Source organism: Numenius arquata, chromosome 12 (assembly GCF_964106895.1).
Source record: "Numenius arquata chromosome 12, bNumArq3.hap1.1, whole genome shotgun sequence".
Lineage (NCBI taxonomy): Eukaryota > Metazoa > Chordata > Aves > Charadriiformes > Scolopacidae > Numenius > Numenius arquata.
The window spans coordinates 24,159,695-24,177,375 of record NC_133587.1 but is presented as its reverse complement, the minus strand read 5'-3'; the positions used below and the strand labels follow the sequence as shown (position 1 = coordinate 24,177,375).

Genomic DNA, 17,681 nt, shown 5'->3' with positions numbered 1-17,681 from the left:
CCCTGGAAGTGTTCAAGGCCAGGTTGGATGGGGCTTTGAGCAACCTGGTCTGGTGGGAGGTGTTCCTGCATATGCCAAGGGAGTTGGAACCAGATGATCTTTAAGGTCCCTTCCAGCTGTAACCATTCTATAATTCTATGATTCCCCTGGGGGATAGGGGGAGGCAGAAGGCTGTCTCAAACTGAGCTTTCTTAATGAAAAGTCAGTTTGTTTACACACTGTTAAATTTCTTTTTCCTTCTAGGAATTAAGATCTCAAAGAGTTTAGAAACTGCACGCTTCTTACTGAGGGTCTTTTGGACCTTATCTGCACAGCAGAAACTATTTTGTGCTGATGCCTGGATATGAGGGTCTAAGAAGCAGGGAAACAAGTCTGGGTTCCTTGTCGGGCATGAGTCACAGTTTGATCTGGTTTTTGCTTTTCCAGTAGCAATATTTACAAATTACAGCAAAGAATCAGCTCACAGCTAGGAGATGTACACTTTAACTCTGTTCTTACCATTGTAAAGACTGCAGCCTAGAAAAGACATGTCATCAAGTCCAATGTCTCCAGTGAAACCATCTCCTACGACACCTTTCACCAAGATCTAGGGAAACAAGAATTACAAAAACATGTTTCATTGTATAGTAAGCTTCCACTTCTCACTAAATATTTCATATCAATTGATAGAGCAGTCATTTACCATGTTTCACACTTAAAATGAGATTAAATTCATTCTAGGGGATATATTCTATTTAGTGACACTTTACAAAAAAGACTAATTACTATCAGCTTTTACTGGTGGTCACATTAATCACAGTGAACTATAACAGAATGGTTGTCTTCGCAATTGTGCAAATCCACTGAAATCCACCATTGTGATATAAAATGATGGCAAGACATTATCATAAGTGGCATATTATGATTAGGTCCTTTGGTACTTATTGTAACAACATTAATCATGATTAATTATAATAACATTCATGTGAATAAATTATATACCCTTATAAAAATCCCACTGTGATGAAAACAATTAAGCAGGCTAGAGATGTGCTATGAAACCTTTTAAAGAAAAATATTTTATTATTTTATTAGAGATTTTATTAGAGTTGCCAGTGCTGTATATGCTTGCTTCTTGTTATTGTCTACTGTCAAGGAATGGGAGAGGTTAGCATTTGTAAAATACTCTCTGGATGACTGAATAATCCTCTTTTCTTCTGACTGTTGCTGAATGGTAAAAATCCAAGCAGGCAATTAGGGAAAGATTTACTAAGAATTCTCTTAATTCTTAATTTAGCTAATTTATAAATTCCTATTAATAAAAAAATAAAGCCTCCTCAGACCATACATTTTAAAAAAAGATAAATAAATGCTTTTGCTGATCAATGGAGTTCCAATGTTAAAGTTACTTATTTGCCGTATTTTTAAAAATGCTTATGTCACATCTTACACACACACACATTCAAGCTTCAAGATTATGCATTTTTCACTGTTTCTTCATCAGTTCAATAGAGAATTCCTGCAAAGGAATGAAGTATAAATAGTGGCAAAAATACTGTAATACTGCTTCACAGTACTGTTAGTTCTAATATTTTTGTTGTGATTTACTTGTTTGCAATTTTATTTGCAAAGACAGCTTATTTTCAACAAGTAATGAAGCACTGCTCCATACTCAAAGATACAAAGCACTTCTGTGGAGATAAGCGCCTCAATTCTTTTGATCAAATATCATTGATATTTTGGAAACATGCTCACATCAAATGTAATTTCAAAAATATATGCTTGCATTTCAAATTTCAGTATTTCTTCTGTCCTATAGTAAATGGAGCCCTGTAAAGGATTTCCAGTTTCAGAAATCAGCACTGTGTATTAAACAAGTGTCTCAGTAGCTTGAGGGAAATAAGAGAATTCATTTACACACTAAGAACCATTGTTCACCTGGTAGGCATGCAGAGCTTTTATAAGTCACACTTTACTTTTACAGTGTTAAGGCCATTCCTTGCACCTTTTAAATATTTTTTCCTCCTGTTACATGTTAATTAATGTAAGAGAATAACATCAGTCTTAATACGTTACTGCTGACAAATTTATTTCTGCTATTCTGAAGCTGAATGTGGATAGCAAATTTATTAGTGATGCTACCACCAGGATAAACAGAAATGATTGCACTTCGTTTATGGATTATGTCCATTAAGCAAAATAAATGAGTATGCTAAAAGAAAATGGATATATGTCCCTTACTATGGATACGCTGAAGATGGGTTATTTTAGCATAAAATGTATCTAGTGTGAATGACAACAGTAAATGATAGCATTTCTTCTTACTGCTCTCATCTCAGAATGGGATTCTTATTTTTCCCTCAGAACATTCACAAATATTCTTTGCAGTACTACTGCAATCTTTGTTTCTTGTTTAGGTTAAAATGGGGGCAGTGCTACAGTATAGTACCAATAGCATAAAAATGCTTAGAAACAGGACATATCAAGACATGTATTATTTGGAATTGCCATGCAAGAAAATATATTATTCCAAAACAACAAAATTCCTTTTAGTGTAATTTTGACTGGCAAATACACAGCAGTTTAAATAAATTTTTTACTTTGTTTTCAAAGCTTGAATGACTAACTACCCAAAATTAATTACTTATAAATGAGCTAAAATTCAGATGAAGAGTCAAAGGGTTTGTTAACTCAATTTACACAGTTATTACTAAGACAAACCCAACCCCCTCAAAACCACAATGTTTTTCAGTGGGATTGTGCTGTGCTCTGACAGATGTTAATGATTAGGTCGAGGGGGTTCTCTCCCCATAGCTCCCTGTGCCCATCTCCCCTGCCATGATGTTCACACACTCTGAGGCCATCCTTATGTATCATCTTCCACCAGCCTTTCCATGGAGGACACTGCATATCTGCACCTTAGAAGGAATACTTTTATTCAGGGCATAAAAATATCCAAAGATAGAAGCGGCAGGACATAGTTCTGCAGGGACAATTAAATTCAGAGTACCTCCCTTATTGTTATGATGATGATTGTGATTGTATTACTTAAAATCTCCCCAACCAAATTAATTTTTTAAAATTTATTTACGTGCTGACTTGGGTAGTCTGACACTTTGGCATATAGCATGAACTCAGTAAGTAACACAGAAAATATAACAGAGTTGTAGACTCTGACTCAAAACTGAAAATAGGACCAATTTATGAGTTAGTGCTGCAGTATAAAACTTAGTCTTTCTGCAGCTGTGGTTAAACATTGACCACTTAAATTAATTTGCCAGCTAAAATTCTGCAAACTTCATAAGCTATTATTAAACAACCTCGAGGGAATTCATCTACCATGAAGCTCATTTCACATCTCATTTATTATTTGAATGAGGATAAATAGTTCCCAATTTCTCTAGTTTTCAGAACTCTAGAGATCCAGTCTCAATGAAATCTATAAAGGTAACAAAAGGTATGCTACACAAAAAAGGGGAAAAAAAACCTTCATGAAAAGCAAAATGTGTTAGAATGACTCTATAGAGAAAAGGATTGAACAATCAAAAGATTTTGAGCGAAATAGGTTTTTGAAGGGTAAAGGAACATTATGACAAGTGTTAATAGAGGAATTACAAAAGTACTACTGTTATGTACAAATGTTCTATTTTTACACTGTCACTAGCCAATTCCCACTGAAGGTTAGCAAAATAAAATCCTAATTTTCATACAAATGTAGTTTAAACTAGATTGGAATTAATCCCCCAAAACTGTGACATATTCAAGATTCTGAAGATTTCTGAATTTCTACAAAACAGTGATACTAGTTACAATGTATTTACCTAGTAATATAACCAAACAATATCTCAGGTTTGTCACAGGAAGTGTCAACTGTGTTAGTGATTTTATTAGTAGTTAGAGCATGCAATTTTAACTAGGTTTGCTATGATCATTTCTGGCAAGAAACTATGTGATTTGGTTAGAAGAGAAAAGAACAACCAAGAGAACAACGGCACAAACAACTGACAGAACTTTTGTCATAGCTTACTGAAAGCCAATGCAAGATTGAAAGTCATATGCATTTCACTGCATATCTCTGCAGTAAACTACTCCTATGTTTTAATGCTATGTATAAATAATGGAAAATTTCTCATAACTTTTGATTAAGGAAAGCAATCAATTTTGTACAATATGGTGGAACTTTTAAAATTATAGATAAAGGACAAGCCATAGAACCATGAGTTGCGTGAAATCTGCACCAAAATTTCTTTCTACAAAACTCCTTTTTATCAAGATATCTTAATCCAACAATCATGTCACTATAAGTTTTCACAGTAGGATAATTTTTTCAAGAACACATGAACATATTCCTATAATGATAACCCAAGTAGTACATAAAAAAGGGAAACACATTTTTTTCAGAAAAAAAATGTGATTTTAAAAATGTCTGAGAAATTTAGATTTAATTTGACTTCTTAAGTTATTAGCTCATGTCAAATAAGATGCATTGGCTTCTTTGATAAGTCAGTCCAAGCACAGTATTTATTCTGCCCTGGTTTTGTCTCTCTGCTTCCTCAGCTGCCATCAAAGGAATAGGCACTGTGGAACTTGAGACTATTTCCCAGATCTCTCGTCTAGGTGTCCACTAGTTGCATCCTGACTACATGGCACTGAACTTTTCCTCTGTACCTTTCACACCATAGTTTATCTTCGGGGGAAAAAAAAAATAAATAAATCTGTGTGCTCTGGCAGAAGGGGTGCCACAGCATGTTTCAGCTTTCCCTCTCATAGAGGAAATGACCAGGCAATCAGGGCTACTACACATAGCGTGGAGCCCTTCTACTCCCAAAAGCAAGCACAAGTGGAGACAGCCTATCAGCTGCTGAAAAGATTATCAACATTAGGTCACCACGACATTTTAACAATACACATGCAAAAGCTGCCCCTGTTCAAAGCCTATCAGCCCCTTCCTTTTGTGTCCATCAAAAATACATTATAAGTTTGTCTTAAGACTTCAAAAAATTGAAATAAAGTCCCTTCACACAGGTGTCCAAATGAATTCTTAACAATGATCTTAAGCATATACACATCAAATATGAAAAATCTTGTGTCAAATATTTGATGTTTTACAGTGCTTGGCTTTACAAGAGACTGAAAAACACTAGTTCTAATTCAGTAAAGCACTTTATCACACTTCACTATAAGCCTGTGAACTCTCATGCTGATTTATAATGTTTTTTCAAGCATTTCTCTGAAGCACAGGGAAGAATCACATTTCTATCCTGTTTCAGCTTCTTCACTGATGTTGGTGGGACTGCTGACAAGCATAATATTAATAACTGTTTATATATTCTGGGAGTCAGTACTTTGTGGTATTAAGGCCCTGAAACTTCAAACAAAAGATCTTGTTTTCACTCTCTTAATATTAATGTTGGAAGAATTACTGCACAAGTAGTATATAGCCAGTGCCTAAAAATTTCTGAGAGCTTTTATAAAACAACATGGTTATCCTGTCCACTTGGGAAACATCTATCTAGTAATTATAATGATAAAGCTATATTTAATCCAATTTAAGGTCATAGTTATTTTAGACTTCATTACAAAGATTTACAGAAATCTCCTCTATTTCAAAAGATTATAGCAGAAAAAGATTATTTTCAAAAGCAACCCAGATTGTAAATATTAAGTGTTAAAGAAAACAAACAAACAAAAACCAACAAGAAAACCCCAAACCACAAAAGAGACAGAAAAATGGACAACCCTCCCTTTAAACCTTAAGATATTTTTCAGTCTCAAAATTAATTTAATTTCCGTTCAGCTGGCTACAGGGGCACAAAAAATGCATAAATATCCTTTATCATATCTACTTCTTGCAATATTAAATGTGTAAATGTTTTCTTTCACTAAAGAGGATGGATGATGGTATTTTTTTTCTAATTACTTAAAAATCACTTAGTAATCAAAATACTTCACAGATAAGGATATAGTCACAGACAATACTAAAACATCCATGGTTAATTGAGCAAGGCCAAATCTAGTACCAAAAAAACCAAAAAAAAGATACCAAAAATTTTCTCCCATATTTAAGCTACAAGTCCCTTTAGTGTTCCTGTATAAATTTAGGGAGATTTTTTTAGAGCATCAGTCATTTCTAATGGCCTTGCAGTTAATTATGCAGGCAGTTTGAGGATTCAAAGTCTGGATGTAAGTGATCGGCTACATACAAGCGGAAGTGGGTTAGTTGTAGTATGGGAATAAAGAACATACTGATGTATGTATGTTCTTTATTCCCATAAAGGCAAAGATGGGACAAGGCTGATGGTGTTTTTTCATACTATGGTACCCTGGACTACTTTCTTATGGAATCTCATCATCACTGCCATACGATAAGTGTAGTTTTGCTGCTTGGGTGATCTTCTATGACAGGTGTACGCAGATTCAGCAGCTTACACACATATTCCCTTATGCTACACAGATTGTTTCTTTCTCCCTACCACCATTTCCCCAGATTTAATAGATAAATAAATAAATAATACAATTACAGGATTCTGTCCGAGTTACTAAGTTAATTCCTGGGACTTATGGTCCTAAAAGATGTGCCCCACATTTATCAGGTTGGCTTCTTATGACCTGAGTATTTCTGTCCCTCCCTCTTGTACCCTGGAGCATGTCAAGATGTCAAGGGCTGCATACAGACATCTCCACGTCTCTCCAGAGAAGTCTGAATAGGGCCTTCAAGGACAGACTTGTATCTGATCTATGCAATGCTTACTGCTAAGGCAATTCTTCCACGCTGAGCTAAGGAGTATCCCGAAAGAAGACATGCATAGCTTTCTTTTCACTGCTTACAAGAGAGCTGAGTTTGTTCAGCCTGCAGAAGAGAAGGCTCAGGTGAGAACTTATTGCAGCTTTTCAATACTTACAGGGGGGCTTATAGGACAGATGGAGAGAGACTTTTTACCAAGGTCTGTAGTGACAGGACAAGGGGCAATAGTTTTAAATTGAAAGAGGATAGATTTAGATTGGACAAAATTATGAAATTTTTTATGGTGATGGTGGCGAGACACTGGAACAGGTTGCCAAGAAAAGTTCTTGGATGTCCCATAATTGAAAGTGTTCAAGGTCCACTTGGATGGGGATTTAAACACCCTGATCTAGATGTCCCTGCCCATGTCAATGGGGTTCACTGGATGATCTTTAAAGGTCCCTTCCAACACAAACCACTCTGTGATTTTATGATCAATGAAGGATTAAAAAATATGGGTAGCACTTCTCTGCCAACATTAATCTATTAGCCAATTAATAAACAACTGCTCAGAGGCAACTGTGTACCAAACTGTATAGGTCAGCCAGCAACCACAGGCTTTACATTGCCACAGTGAAAATAAGACTGAGATTGATGACTACAAACAGATCAGAAACCAATAGTACAATGTAAATCTGAAAACCAGAGTTGCATGCAACATGCAAGCAGGTATCAGGGATGAAATAAGTCAACATGCAGATCAGAGATGAAGAAACATAGTTAGTTCCCAGAAAGAATGCTACCAAGCTGCAGCAAATATGGCTGGACATCCATGTATTTGGAGTAAAAATAGAGGATTAAGAAGCAACGGTAAAAAAAAGTAAAAGAAACAGTAAGAAAAAAAAAAAAAAAAATCACAGAATGATATGGGGTTGAAAGAGACCTCTGGAGATCCTCTAGTCCAACCCCCCTGCCAGAGCAGGTCCATCTAGAGCAGGCTGCATCGGAATGTGTCCAGGCAGGCTTTGACTGTCTCTAGAGAAGGAGACTCCACCACCTCCCTGGGCAGCCTCTTCCAGGGCTCTGCCACTCTCAAAGTAAAGAAGCTCCTCCTCATGTTTAGATGGAACTTCTTATATTCAAGTTTGTGCCCATTTCCTCTTGTCCTGTCACTGGGCACCACTGAAAAAAGACCAGCCCTATCCTCTTGACACCCTCCCTTTAAGTATTTATAGGCATTGATCAGATCCCCCCCTCAGCCTTCTCTTCTCCAGACTAAAAAGACCCAAGTCCCTCAGCCTTTCCTCATAAGGGAGATGCTCCAGGCCCCTCATCATCTTTGTAGTCCTCTGCTGTACCCTCTCCAGCAGTTCCCTGTCCCTATTGAACTGGGGAGCCCAGAACTGGACACACTACTCCAGATGGGGCCTCACCAGGGCAGAGTAGAGGGGGAGGATGACCTCCCTCGACCTGCTGGTCACACTCTTCCTGATGCACCCCAAGATGCCACTGGCCTTCTTGGCCACAAGGGCACATTGCTGACTCACGGTCATCCTGTTGTCCACCAGGACTCCCAGGTCTTTCTCCTCAGAGCTGCTCTCCAGCAAGTCAGCCCCCAACCTGTACTGGCTCAAGGGATTATTCCTCCCCAGGTGCAGCACCCTACACTTGCCCTTGTTGACTTTCACCAGGTTCCTCTCTGCCCAATTCTCCAGTCTGTCCAGGTCTCGCTGTATGGTGGCACAGCCTTCTGGTGTGTCTGCGACCCCTCCCAGTTTTGTATCATCAGCAAACTTGCTGAGGGTACATTCCATCCCTTCATCCAGGTCATTGATGAATATATTGAAGAGGACTGGACCCAGAACTGACCCCTGGGGGACTCCACTTGCTGCGGACCTCCAACTAGATTCTGTGCCACTAAATCCCTGAATACTAATCTCAGCAGTTTATTAGGGAAAGTGCAAAGGAGAAGAGTAGAAGGTAGATGAGGAATGACAAATTGAAAGTTGAAATTGGAGCTGTTGCTAGAGTGGAAATCTGTGATGGCTAAATCTTTGTGTGAAAGTCACTACCAGGGAATGGATCAAAAGCAATAACAGAAAAATGACCACTAGTGGGTATTAGAAGTGTAATAAACATCTTAGAAAAGTCCTTGATAAATTCAGAGCTGTTTCAACACCAGATTTTAATGAAAGATATATATCTGACCAATTAAACATTAAAGAACTCCCATTGGTATGTCAGCATGCACTGAAAATGAGGCCCTGAACAAGCAAGCAAGCAGACAATCAAATCAAGGCAGAAGGCTAACAATACTTGACAACAATAAATCTAGTTCGATAAGAGTGAAAGCAACTGCAGAAAATCTGAAATCATAGTTAGAATATCAAGAAGGGTGTGCGTCTCCATGCACTGAAAGCTGTCTGCAGCACGGTACCTCACAGCATGAGGACAGATGTACCAGAGGTTAAGTTGGCTGTCCCTCTAGCTGCAACGTGTATCTCACAGTGGACTCCTGCCACATTCACAATGAGAATAAAACAGGCATGAAGTGGTACCTCCCAAACTCTTGGCAGTATGTCACAGGTGGGAGGCTATAGCCTCACTGCTGTGCTAGTAGCCCTTAACAGACTTTTCTTTCAATAATTTGCCAAGTTACTTATTGATCCCATTCATACTTCCTTGTACCTAAAATATGCCTCGGCAGTTGTACAACAGACCATCCTATAATATTTCCTTTTGTTTTGATTGTTTTGCCTAGTAAGTTCACATAGTAACTCTCATTCTCTGTATTCAGATAAATCATTAATGATCACTCTCTATGCAGCTTCTCTATTACACTGTTGGCTTGATGTTTCTCTGTTACATCTCAGTCATCTCTCTAAGAACATTCTTTACCAAAGTATTCCAGAAAGGGTCAAATATTTCTACTTCAATTATTTTTTTTTCAGCTTAAAATTCCAAACATAAGGGCAAATACGCAATTACTTTGATTTGTTTTCTTCGGATGTATAGAAGAAAGACCACGAACTGTGCAGAACCGGTTTCCTTCTAGCAACACCGTGAGTAGTAAGGATAAGACCTGTCTGCGTGTGCACGTTGCATGTGCAACTGTAACAGGCTGAAACATGGTCTCCTCACATTGCTTTTCACTCCAAGAAATAGTACTTCTTTTTGGGGCAATAAAAAGGTATGTGCATTCTTCCAGAAGTGCTGTGAAATGTGATATGAGATCTGGAACCTGCAATTTCAATAGTTCTGACGTTTGTTATGTAGGAAATGAAACTTGAAATTTTCTTACTTCAAGAGTATTACAGCTGATGAGGAAACCTAGCAAGTCATTGTCTTTTCTTAAATTGATACAAATGGTATTTAGTCTGCTATAACAAGTCCTGCTATATTATTCATGAATTAAATATAATTATCACCACTAGAGATGCATGAAATAAAAACATTAAATTCTGAAACCTCACAATGTGCCACAGCACATGGTTTTTGTTTGAAACAGAACTCAAAACCACTTTAAAAATAGTTTGTAAAGTAGAATTATGCCAAAAAGCCCCTTTTCCACTGGAAACCTGAGTTTTCCATTACAGAAATGGAGGGAGGTGGGGTGGGTTTGATCAATCTGCTCACTTCACAGAAAAGTAATGGCAAGGAACAGGTAGAATTGCAGAAATAATTAAAGATTGAGCTTTGTGATTCTGTTTCACTTATTACAGAATGGATCAGAATCTCCAAAAAAGAATCACTATCTCATTTCACTGAGGAATGAAAAGGGAGGGAGTAGAGGGTGAGAAAATAGGTACTGCTTATGTGAATGTGACCAGCTACCTGGCAGTACCTTAAATACAGTTTTTAACTCTTCGTGTCTCTCTTTTTAGATGAATGTTAAGAGCCTGAACGTAAATAATGCATATTAACTACTCATGTATTTGACACCAAACCAACCATATGTCAAGATTATACCAAAACTATAATACAAGAAGTAGCTGGTTATATTTAAGGAAAAACTAACACAGCCTTATAATCAAGGTTAAAAACTCAATGTAACTACACACCTCCATAACTAACTCTATGACTAAAAGATAAGAGTAACTGAAGATAAAATGTGTTCAGAGTGAGCTAATTTGCCTTTGAATTTGAAAATCTTTGTAAGAAATGGTATAATATGCCCTGTATCTCTTTAGCAGAAAAAGATGAAGACTGAAGATTTAAATGAATGTATTAAAAGACAAAACAATCACCTTAATCTAGTGTCTCAGAAATGAAGACAACTTCCTTTAGATTCTTGCCTGTTTTTAGACAAATTCTGCTGCTAAAAAAATTAAGTCGATTCTTGATTTAACATCATTCAAGAAGTATATTTGAAGATTTACATGTTGAAACTAATTATGACTAACAATTCACCGTTCCCATTTGAATGGCCATACAATCCATATTATATTTGATGATATCGTCACAGATCAAAAATAATATATTATTATGGCTGTGACTTAGAAAATAATTTTAGAAATATTGAATATTGAGCATTTGCACTTTGCAGAAGCTGCACAAGACAACTCACATCACACTATGTAACACCAAATAAGATTTAAGTCCTTTATGTGAGAACATCTGAAATAGGACTGCTCAGTGTTTATGCTTTGATAGCTCAGCCTGAATAAGAGATGGGGATACTCAGAACATCAGAAGAATGCAAAAATACAAGTCATATTTTGCTTTAACAAAACAGAGGTCAGTTTCAGGACAGAAGGAATTTTTTCCCCAAACAGACAAAAATTTTGAATATACAAAATTGTCTGAAGTTATGAGCAACAAATGGTGCAATCACTATAGCTGATAACAGCACATTAGAGTGTCAAAGGTACAAATAGCAATGTACAAATCAAAGGGAAAGGGATCCACTGCGCTTCAGCTATCTGTCTTCCAGTGTTTGGTCATATTCCAGACCATTATATTTGATTTAAAATGCTGCTCAGGAGGCTTGAGAAATCTAATTTGCACCATTATCAATATAGTCAGGCATACATGTTTTAGAATCAGGCCCTTAAAACACAAACAATTTGGATTCTACACTGAGGGCATGAAAATAGCACATTTTAACACTAATAACACTAATACCTACTTGATAATAAGAGTAAAATTATTACAGTGGATTTGGTTGTTTACTTTTCTTAACCACTTGTAAAATAGGAAAATACCAAATACATTTAATATTCACTTAACTGCAATTTTATTTTGCATATAAGCTTCCATAAGCTAGCATTTATCAATAAATTTTCATTATGTGTTTTCTCCTGATCTTGGTCCTTGTTTTTCACACTTAAAGGGAGAAAGTTTTATATTTGAAGGGAGATGTAGGGGTTTTTACATGATACTCAAAATATTAAAGGTTTTAGTAACTATATTCAATATAGCATTAATAATTAATCTGTACTTAATCAGTGTATTTGCATTTTTAAGTTTCTTAACAGCCAGATTGACCATTATAAAATAATCACAGAGTACTATACTTCTTTATGTATTACATATGCTTTGGAGTATCAAATATCTATAACAGTCTTTGTTTACAGACATATGCATACATATTGCAGATGGGCAGAAAGTGAATTGGATTGTGGTAAAAGTCTTTCTGTTTTTAATAATATGATTTGCAATATAGTAAAGCTGCCCTAGATATCATAACAGACACTGTGGGTGTGTGATTTATATCATGACTAAAAAGACCCTACACTGCCCAAAAGGATTGCAGTACAGAATTTCGCCATTGTTCACATAATATCACCATTTCCTTTTCCCGTTTCCACAGAAATTTGAATGAATAGAGCAAGCTAAGACAGCTACATTTATCTAAGACGTTAAAATAGAATCTTTGAACTTTCTTCCGAGCAGAAACTATTTCAGGTATTATGATTATTCACAGAAGATAAAAGCAAACACTATTCATGGTCATTGTAAGTAGGTTACCATGGACAGATTGTTATTACTTTTCCAAATGTACTTTTAAGGAAAAGATAGGTAAGCAAACTTCTCAGGGAGATTAAAATAAATGTAGATCAACTAAAGTGACAAGTACACTCAACAGCCTATAATTTTTCGTGTTGAAATAAGCGTCTCATGTAGTAAAAAGGAATATCTTTAAAAGGAATATATTCTTAACCTAAAATCTGTACCAGAAAAAAATAAAGCATGATTTCTTACATATTATTAAATCCTTTGCAGATTTCTATGTCATACATGGACTCAAAAGGAAAGTCTAGATCACTAAAGCTGCAAAAGTTTTATAAGCGTGTGTATTTTGGATCACTTTTGTGATCTTGTCAGTATTACTATTTGAGAGAAATGGTTAATTTTGTCTCCGAGAACTGCATTCCTTTCATTTAAATAAGTTACCTCTACATTTCCCTTTTCACTCATCCAGCTATTCCTGTTCTGCTCACTGATGTCACATTTAGCATTCTACTGTAAAAATATCTGACAGAACAGCAACAAACTTCAGCCCTGGTTTGATGGCAGCTAGAACAAAGGTTTCCTGAGAAATTTAAGATTCTGAGGTTTAGTGGGAGCTGGTGTGAGCAAAAGAAGTCTTCACATATTGTTCCCTTTGGGTTTCTGGAAGAGCATTCAATTAAAGGCCCTACATAGGTATAGAACTCCAAACTTTCAAAAAGGGATGTGGCTTTCCAGATGTCCTCAAGTATCTTTCTCTGCCACTTTGAATTTTTGGCTGTGAGCTCCTCCTTTTCCTAACAGTTAGTGTATAGATACAATTGTGTATATGACCCCAAAGTTGGCTTTCCATGCTAGTAAATAAACTGAAAATGTGAATTTGAGGGATTTACTATTCGTTGTTAGCATTATGTTGATACTCTATATTTCAAAAAGGGTCTTTGCAAAAAAATGAGCACTTCCAGGTCCCTCCATGCAATCACAGTAATAATTAAGGCCTTTTCCTCCAAAGAGGATAGAACTTCTCTCTACCTAAAACTAATCTTTTGGGAACTAAATGCAGGACAGTCTAAAGCAAATATTACATTATAACAGATTTAAAAGGTGTTTCTTTCTATAATATGTTATGGGGGTTTTTTTAAGTTAATTTTACAACCAATTGGCAGTCAAGTGAACTACTGTCTCTAATAAACCTGCAGGTTCATTAACCCAGCCAGCATAAACAGTTCACACATAGTGAAGGGTAAACAACATACATAATTTTTTAAAAGTGATAAAATAAATCAAGATTTGTAGCTGTATCTTACTATTATCACATACTTGTCCAAATGATACTTGACTGATGGCCTAGCCTTGCGCCCAAATATTTTGAACTGATATTTTTTCTGACATATAATGAAAGATTAATGGAAAAGTAAGGCACAGAAAAGGATATTCCTTTTAACAGTCCTTTTTTCATCAAAATTTTGCCAAGCTCTTCTGTAGTGGATTCAGACAATTTTGTTTCACCACATGCTTGAAAGCAAAAATTACATCTACTTTAAATACCCCATGTTCCTATTCAAAACATTATAATCATGTGTTTTAGGGGCAAAAGTAAATTCTACCAAAAAGAAATTTCAGACATATTTCCTCAAAAAAATCGTATAAATGTATTTCAAAGTCAATTTGATCAGACAGTTCCAAATAGGTTTCAGATTGCAGAGTCATTTATTTATATACTCGCAGTGTTTTACAAGGCAGCAAATAAGCACTTCACAAGCCAGAAGAATCATACCTGAAATGGCTTAAAGCTGCTGATGTAGAGCATCTGTCTGATCCATCTGTTTCCTTGATTTCCAAACTTGTACCACAACAGCCACCCCTTGGTGTTACTCACAGTTCTCTGGAAGACTGACAGTGTGTAAACTTGCTTTCCGAACATGTGATAATGGAAACGGAAAATGCAGGTTCTGTTGCCAGTAGGGTTGAAGAGAGGACTAAGCAAAATCGCTTTATCTTGAAACTGGTGTGGCTCAGAGGATTCCATGTAGAGGTAGTGTCCCCTGGCTGTGCCTGTCGTGTGATCCTTCAACGGGCCTGTATTAACCGTGGGGGTTGGACCTTGTATTCTGATCCAGTCCAAGTCATCCCCAACATCCTGCTCCCAATTGCACAACCCATTTTCAAAGTTACACTGTAGGTCAGGGTCTGAAATGTAAACACAACAGACTGCCGAGTGAAAGCAGAAACAAAGGTAATTGTGTTTTAATATACTTTCATTAACTTTCTAACACAATGAAAAAAGAAAAAAAAAGCCTTTGCCTTCTTGCAAAAATTTCTTTCTAATATAGAGAAAAACACATATCTTTTTCTCCTTCCAAAAATTCACTTCTAAGAATATACACTTGCTTTGAGGAAAAAAAAATAAAAATCAATCTTTACTTAATTACCTTCTCTTTCAATATATATCTGGCAAACCGTATATCATTAATTTATTGAATAAACAGAACTGTGAAGAATATTTTATTATTTATATTATTAAATTTATGTATTTTTGTAATTAAAGCATTCAAGGTTCTTTAACTGACATTTAACTGAGTAAAGGACTTTAAAACTGAGATAATTGGATGAAATGAACAACAGGATAGTCTTGTAGGTATGTGTAATAAGTGACCTAATACATTTTTGCATGACTAAAGTAGTCCAAAAAACAGGTTGTTTTGGAGCTTTATTTTCCTCAACAATAGGAGCTTGATAGTTTTATCAAAACTAAATTCAAGAGAAGTATTTATAACACAACACACTTTATTATTTGACACCATGGCAAAATATATTGATTAGACCCATTGCTTCTAATGTAAAAAAATAAAAAGTGTATCAGAGGTAGAGAACTGCATTTCATCTTTGCATCTGTTCTTCATAAACAGTAACTGACATAACAGCCATTCCCTTTTTTTTAATTAAGCTATTATTTTTTATGATGTTTAAAACTGCAAGTCATATAATACTTCGTTACTATAGACCTCAAAATGGGTTATTAAGAAGATCGACATTTTACAAGTGGGAAAACTGAGGTAGGCTGAAAAGCCTTCACTTTCTTTTAAATTCAGATCAGTTTTAAGTTGATATTCAGCAAATATCAGTGTAGGCTTGTATCCCCTCAAGCATGTAAGGTGTCTCCTCTTTCTCAAACTCATTGTGATTTGCATAATTTAGTTACCATTACCTTGGGATGTGATAAAACAACTGCTAGTTAATTTTATTTTATATTAATGTTCTTGAGTTCTTAAAATTGATGAATGAATGCTTTGGGGAGAAAATCGTCACCACCACCCTTCAGCACTGCAAGGTGAATGTCAAAAATGTGAATGACCCATAGCTTTCCTCAGTTCTTACAAGTTCTTTCTTTGAAAGGAACAATTATACCCAGCATGATTAATATCTTCTAGTACAGACAACTTTAACATTTTCTAGGTAGAAGAGTTACAGGTCATAAAAAGATATAGGACATCACTCCTTTTAGTTCATATAGGTCTTCCACTGTACTTCCATCAGTGTAATCAAAGACAGCATGATAACCCAAACCAACTGGCAGACTGGGAATTCTCTCTTTTAAAATAAACTTGTAATGCATGTGTGTGTTTTACAAAACTTAAAGAAATACGACTTGTTTGAATAAAGGAGATTGAATTACATTTCCCTCAGTTGTAGAACTCATCGCATGCATTTAAGTTAAAAATTTTCAGAGTCTATTTCATCAGTAACTGTGTTCAGTTGAATCATCACTGGCTCTGACGTTGATAGGCTGTAACAGTACTGAGCTTTTTTACTCCAGTGCTGAATTTGGCATGGAGGTTTTTGTTTGATATAAAGTAAGCAGTGATGGAAAGTACTTACTACAGTTGTCTTCATCTGATCCATCCCCACAGTTATCCACAAGATCACAGACCAATAAACTGTCGATACATGCTTTTGTGTCTCTGCACCAGAAACGACTGGGACCTTCACAACTTAATGCTGGAGGTGGAAGAGCACAATTTTCAAATGTAATATCATCAATTGCTGAGACGCCATCATAAAAACCCAGACTGATTTTATCAAGTGATAATTGGAAAGGATGTGGAAGGCGTCCAAGCTGAATGACTGCCTTCAACCATTGATTTCCTTCATTGTAATATGCCCTCCAAAGGACAGTAGGCAGACTCAGCCCATCCACAAGCAATTCCATCTCTGCTGCTCCAACTGACTGTCCATAGTTGTAATACCTAAAATGATAAAAAAAGTTAATAGTGCAAACAGTGAGAATGGGCCACATCAAGTATAATGGCTTTTCTGTCAGCTCCGTGAAATATAGGAAGTCCACAGTGCCTATTTCCAGTTTACCTGTAATTCAATGCACTTTCTCTATGATGGTAGGGTAGGCTGCTGTATCAGTCTAGGGCTCATTTCAAGAATTGAAGATTATGAGAGAAGAAGCACACTTCATTAAACTATAACCCACAATTGAAAAGCCGTATTTGCTCTCATATTAAGCAACAAGCACTGCTCACTCAGATGCATAATATGTGCTTAATAAATTTAATTCAATACATAATTGTAAAGTTTCAAGAAGGAAGAACAGAACACTGAATGCAAAAATCACACTTTATGTTAGTTATTATTTACATGTTGCATTTTTACAGCATTTTTGGAGAATCTCAAAGCATTTAAAAATCATAAAGACTTAGGTGAGCAATTGTACAATGAAACTAGGAACACAACCAGGAACAGAACCAACAACTTGTAATTTCCAGACCTCTACTTCAATTCTTGAGTCTTTGATAAAAAAAAAAAAAGATATTTCCTCTTCCTATGGCAAATGTACTTGATATTACTGAGGAAAACTGCACTTAATAATGTCAAAGTCAGGCCAAACATTTGTTTAAAAAGTAGCACCACTTTTGGCCTTGGTAAACAGATCATCCCAGTATACTTTTTCTGTCCCTCTTTGGCAAGATTGCACAAAGACTGAAACTGCACAACAACTGAAAGGTTGGGTTTTTTT

The 17,681-nt window shown here is 36.0% G+C and overlaps 1 protein-coding gene across 1 annotated transcript in view; it reads right to left on the bottom strand.

Moving 5' to 3' along the window:
- Positions 1-17,681, bottom strand: part of MALRD1 (MAM and LDL receptor class A domain containing 1) — a 246,729-nt gene that overhangs the window by 168,569 nt on the left and 60,479 nt on the right. Inside the window, exons 16-18 of the mRNA XM_074157371.1 lie at positions 16,535-16,902; positions 14,433-14,845; positions 499-586 (exon numbers count right to left, since the gene is read on the bottom strand). Of these exons, the coding sequence (XP_074013472.1) occupies positions 499-586; positions 14,433-14,845; positions 16,535-16,902 (869 nt within the window). The remainder of the gene's footprint in view (positions 1-498; positions 587-14,432; positions 14,846-16,534; positions 16,903-17,681) is intronic.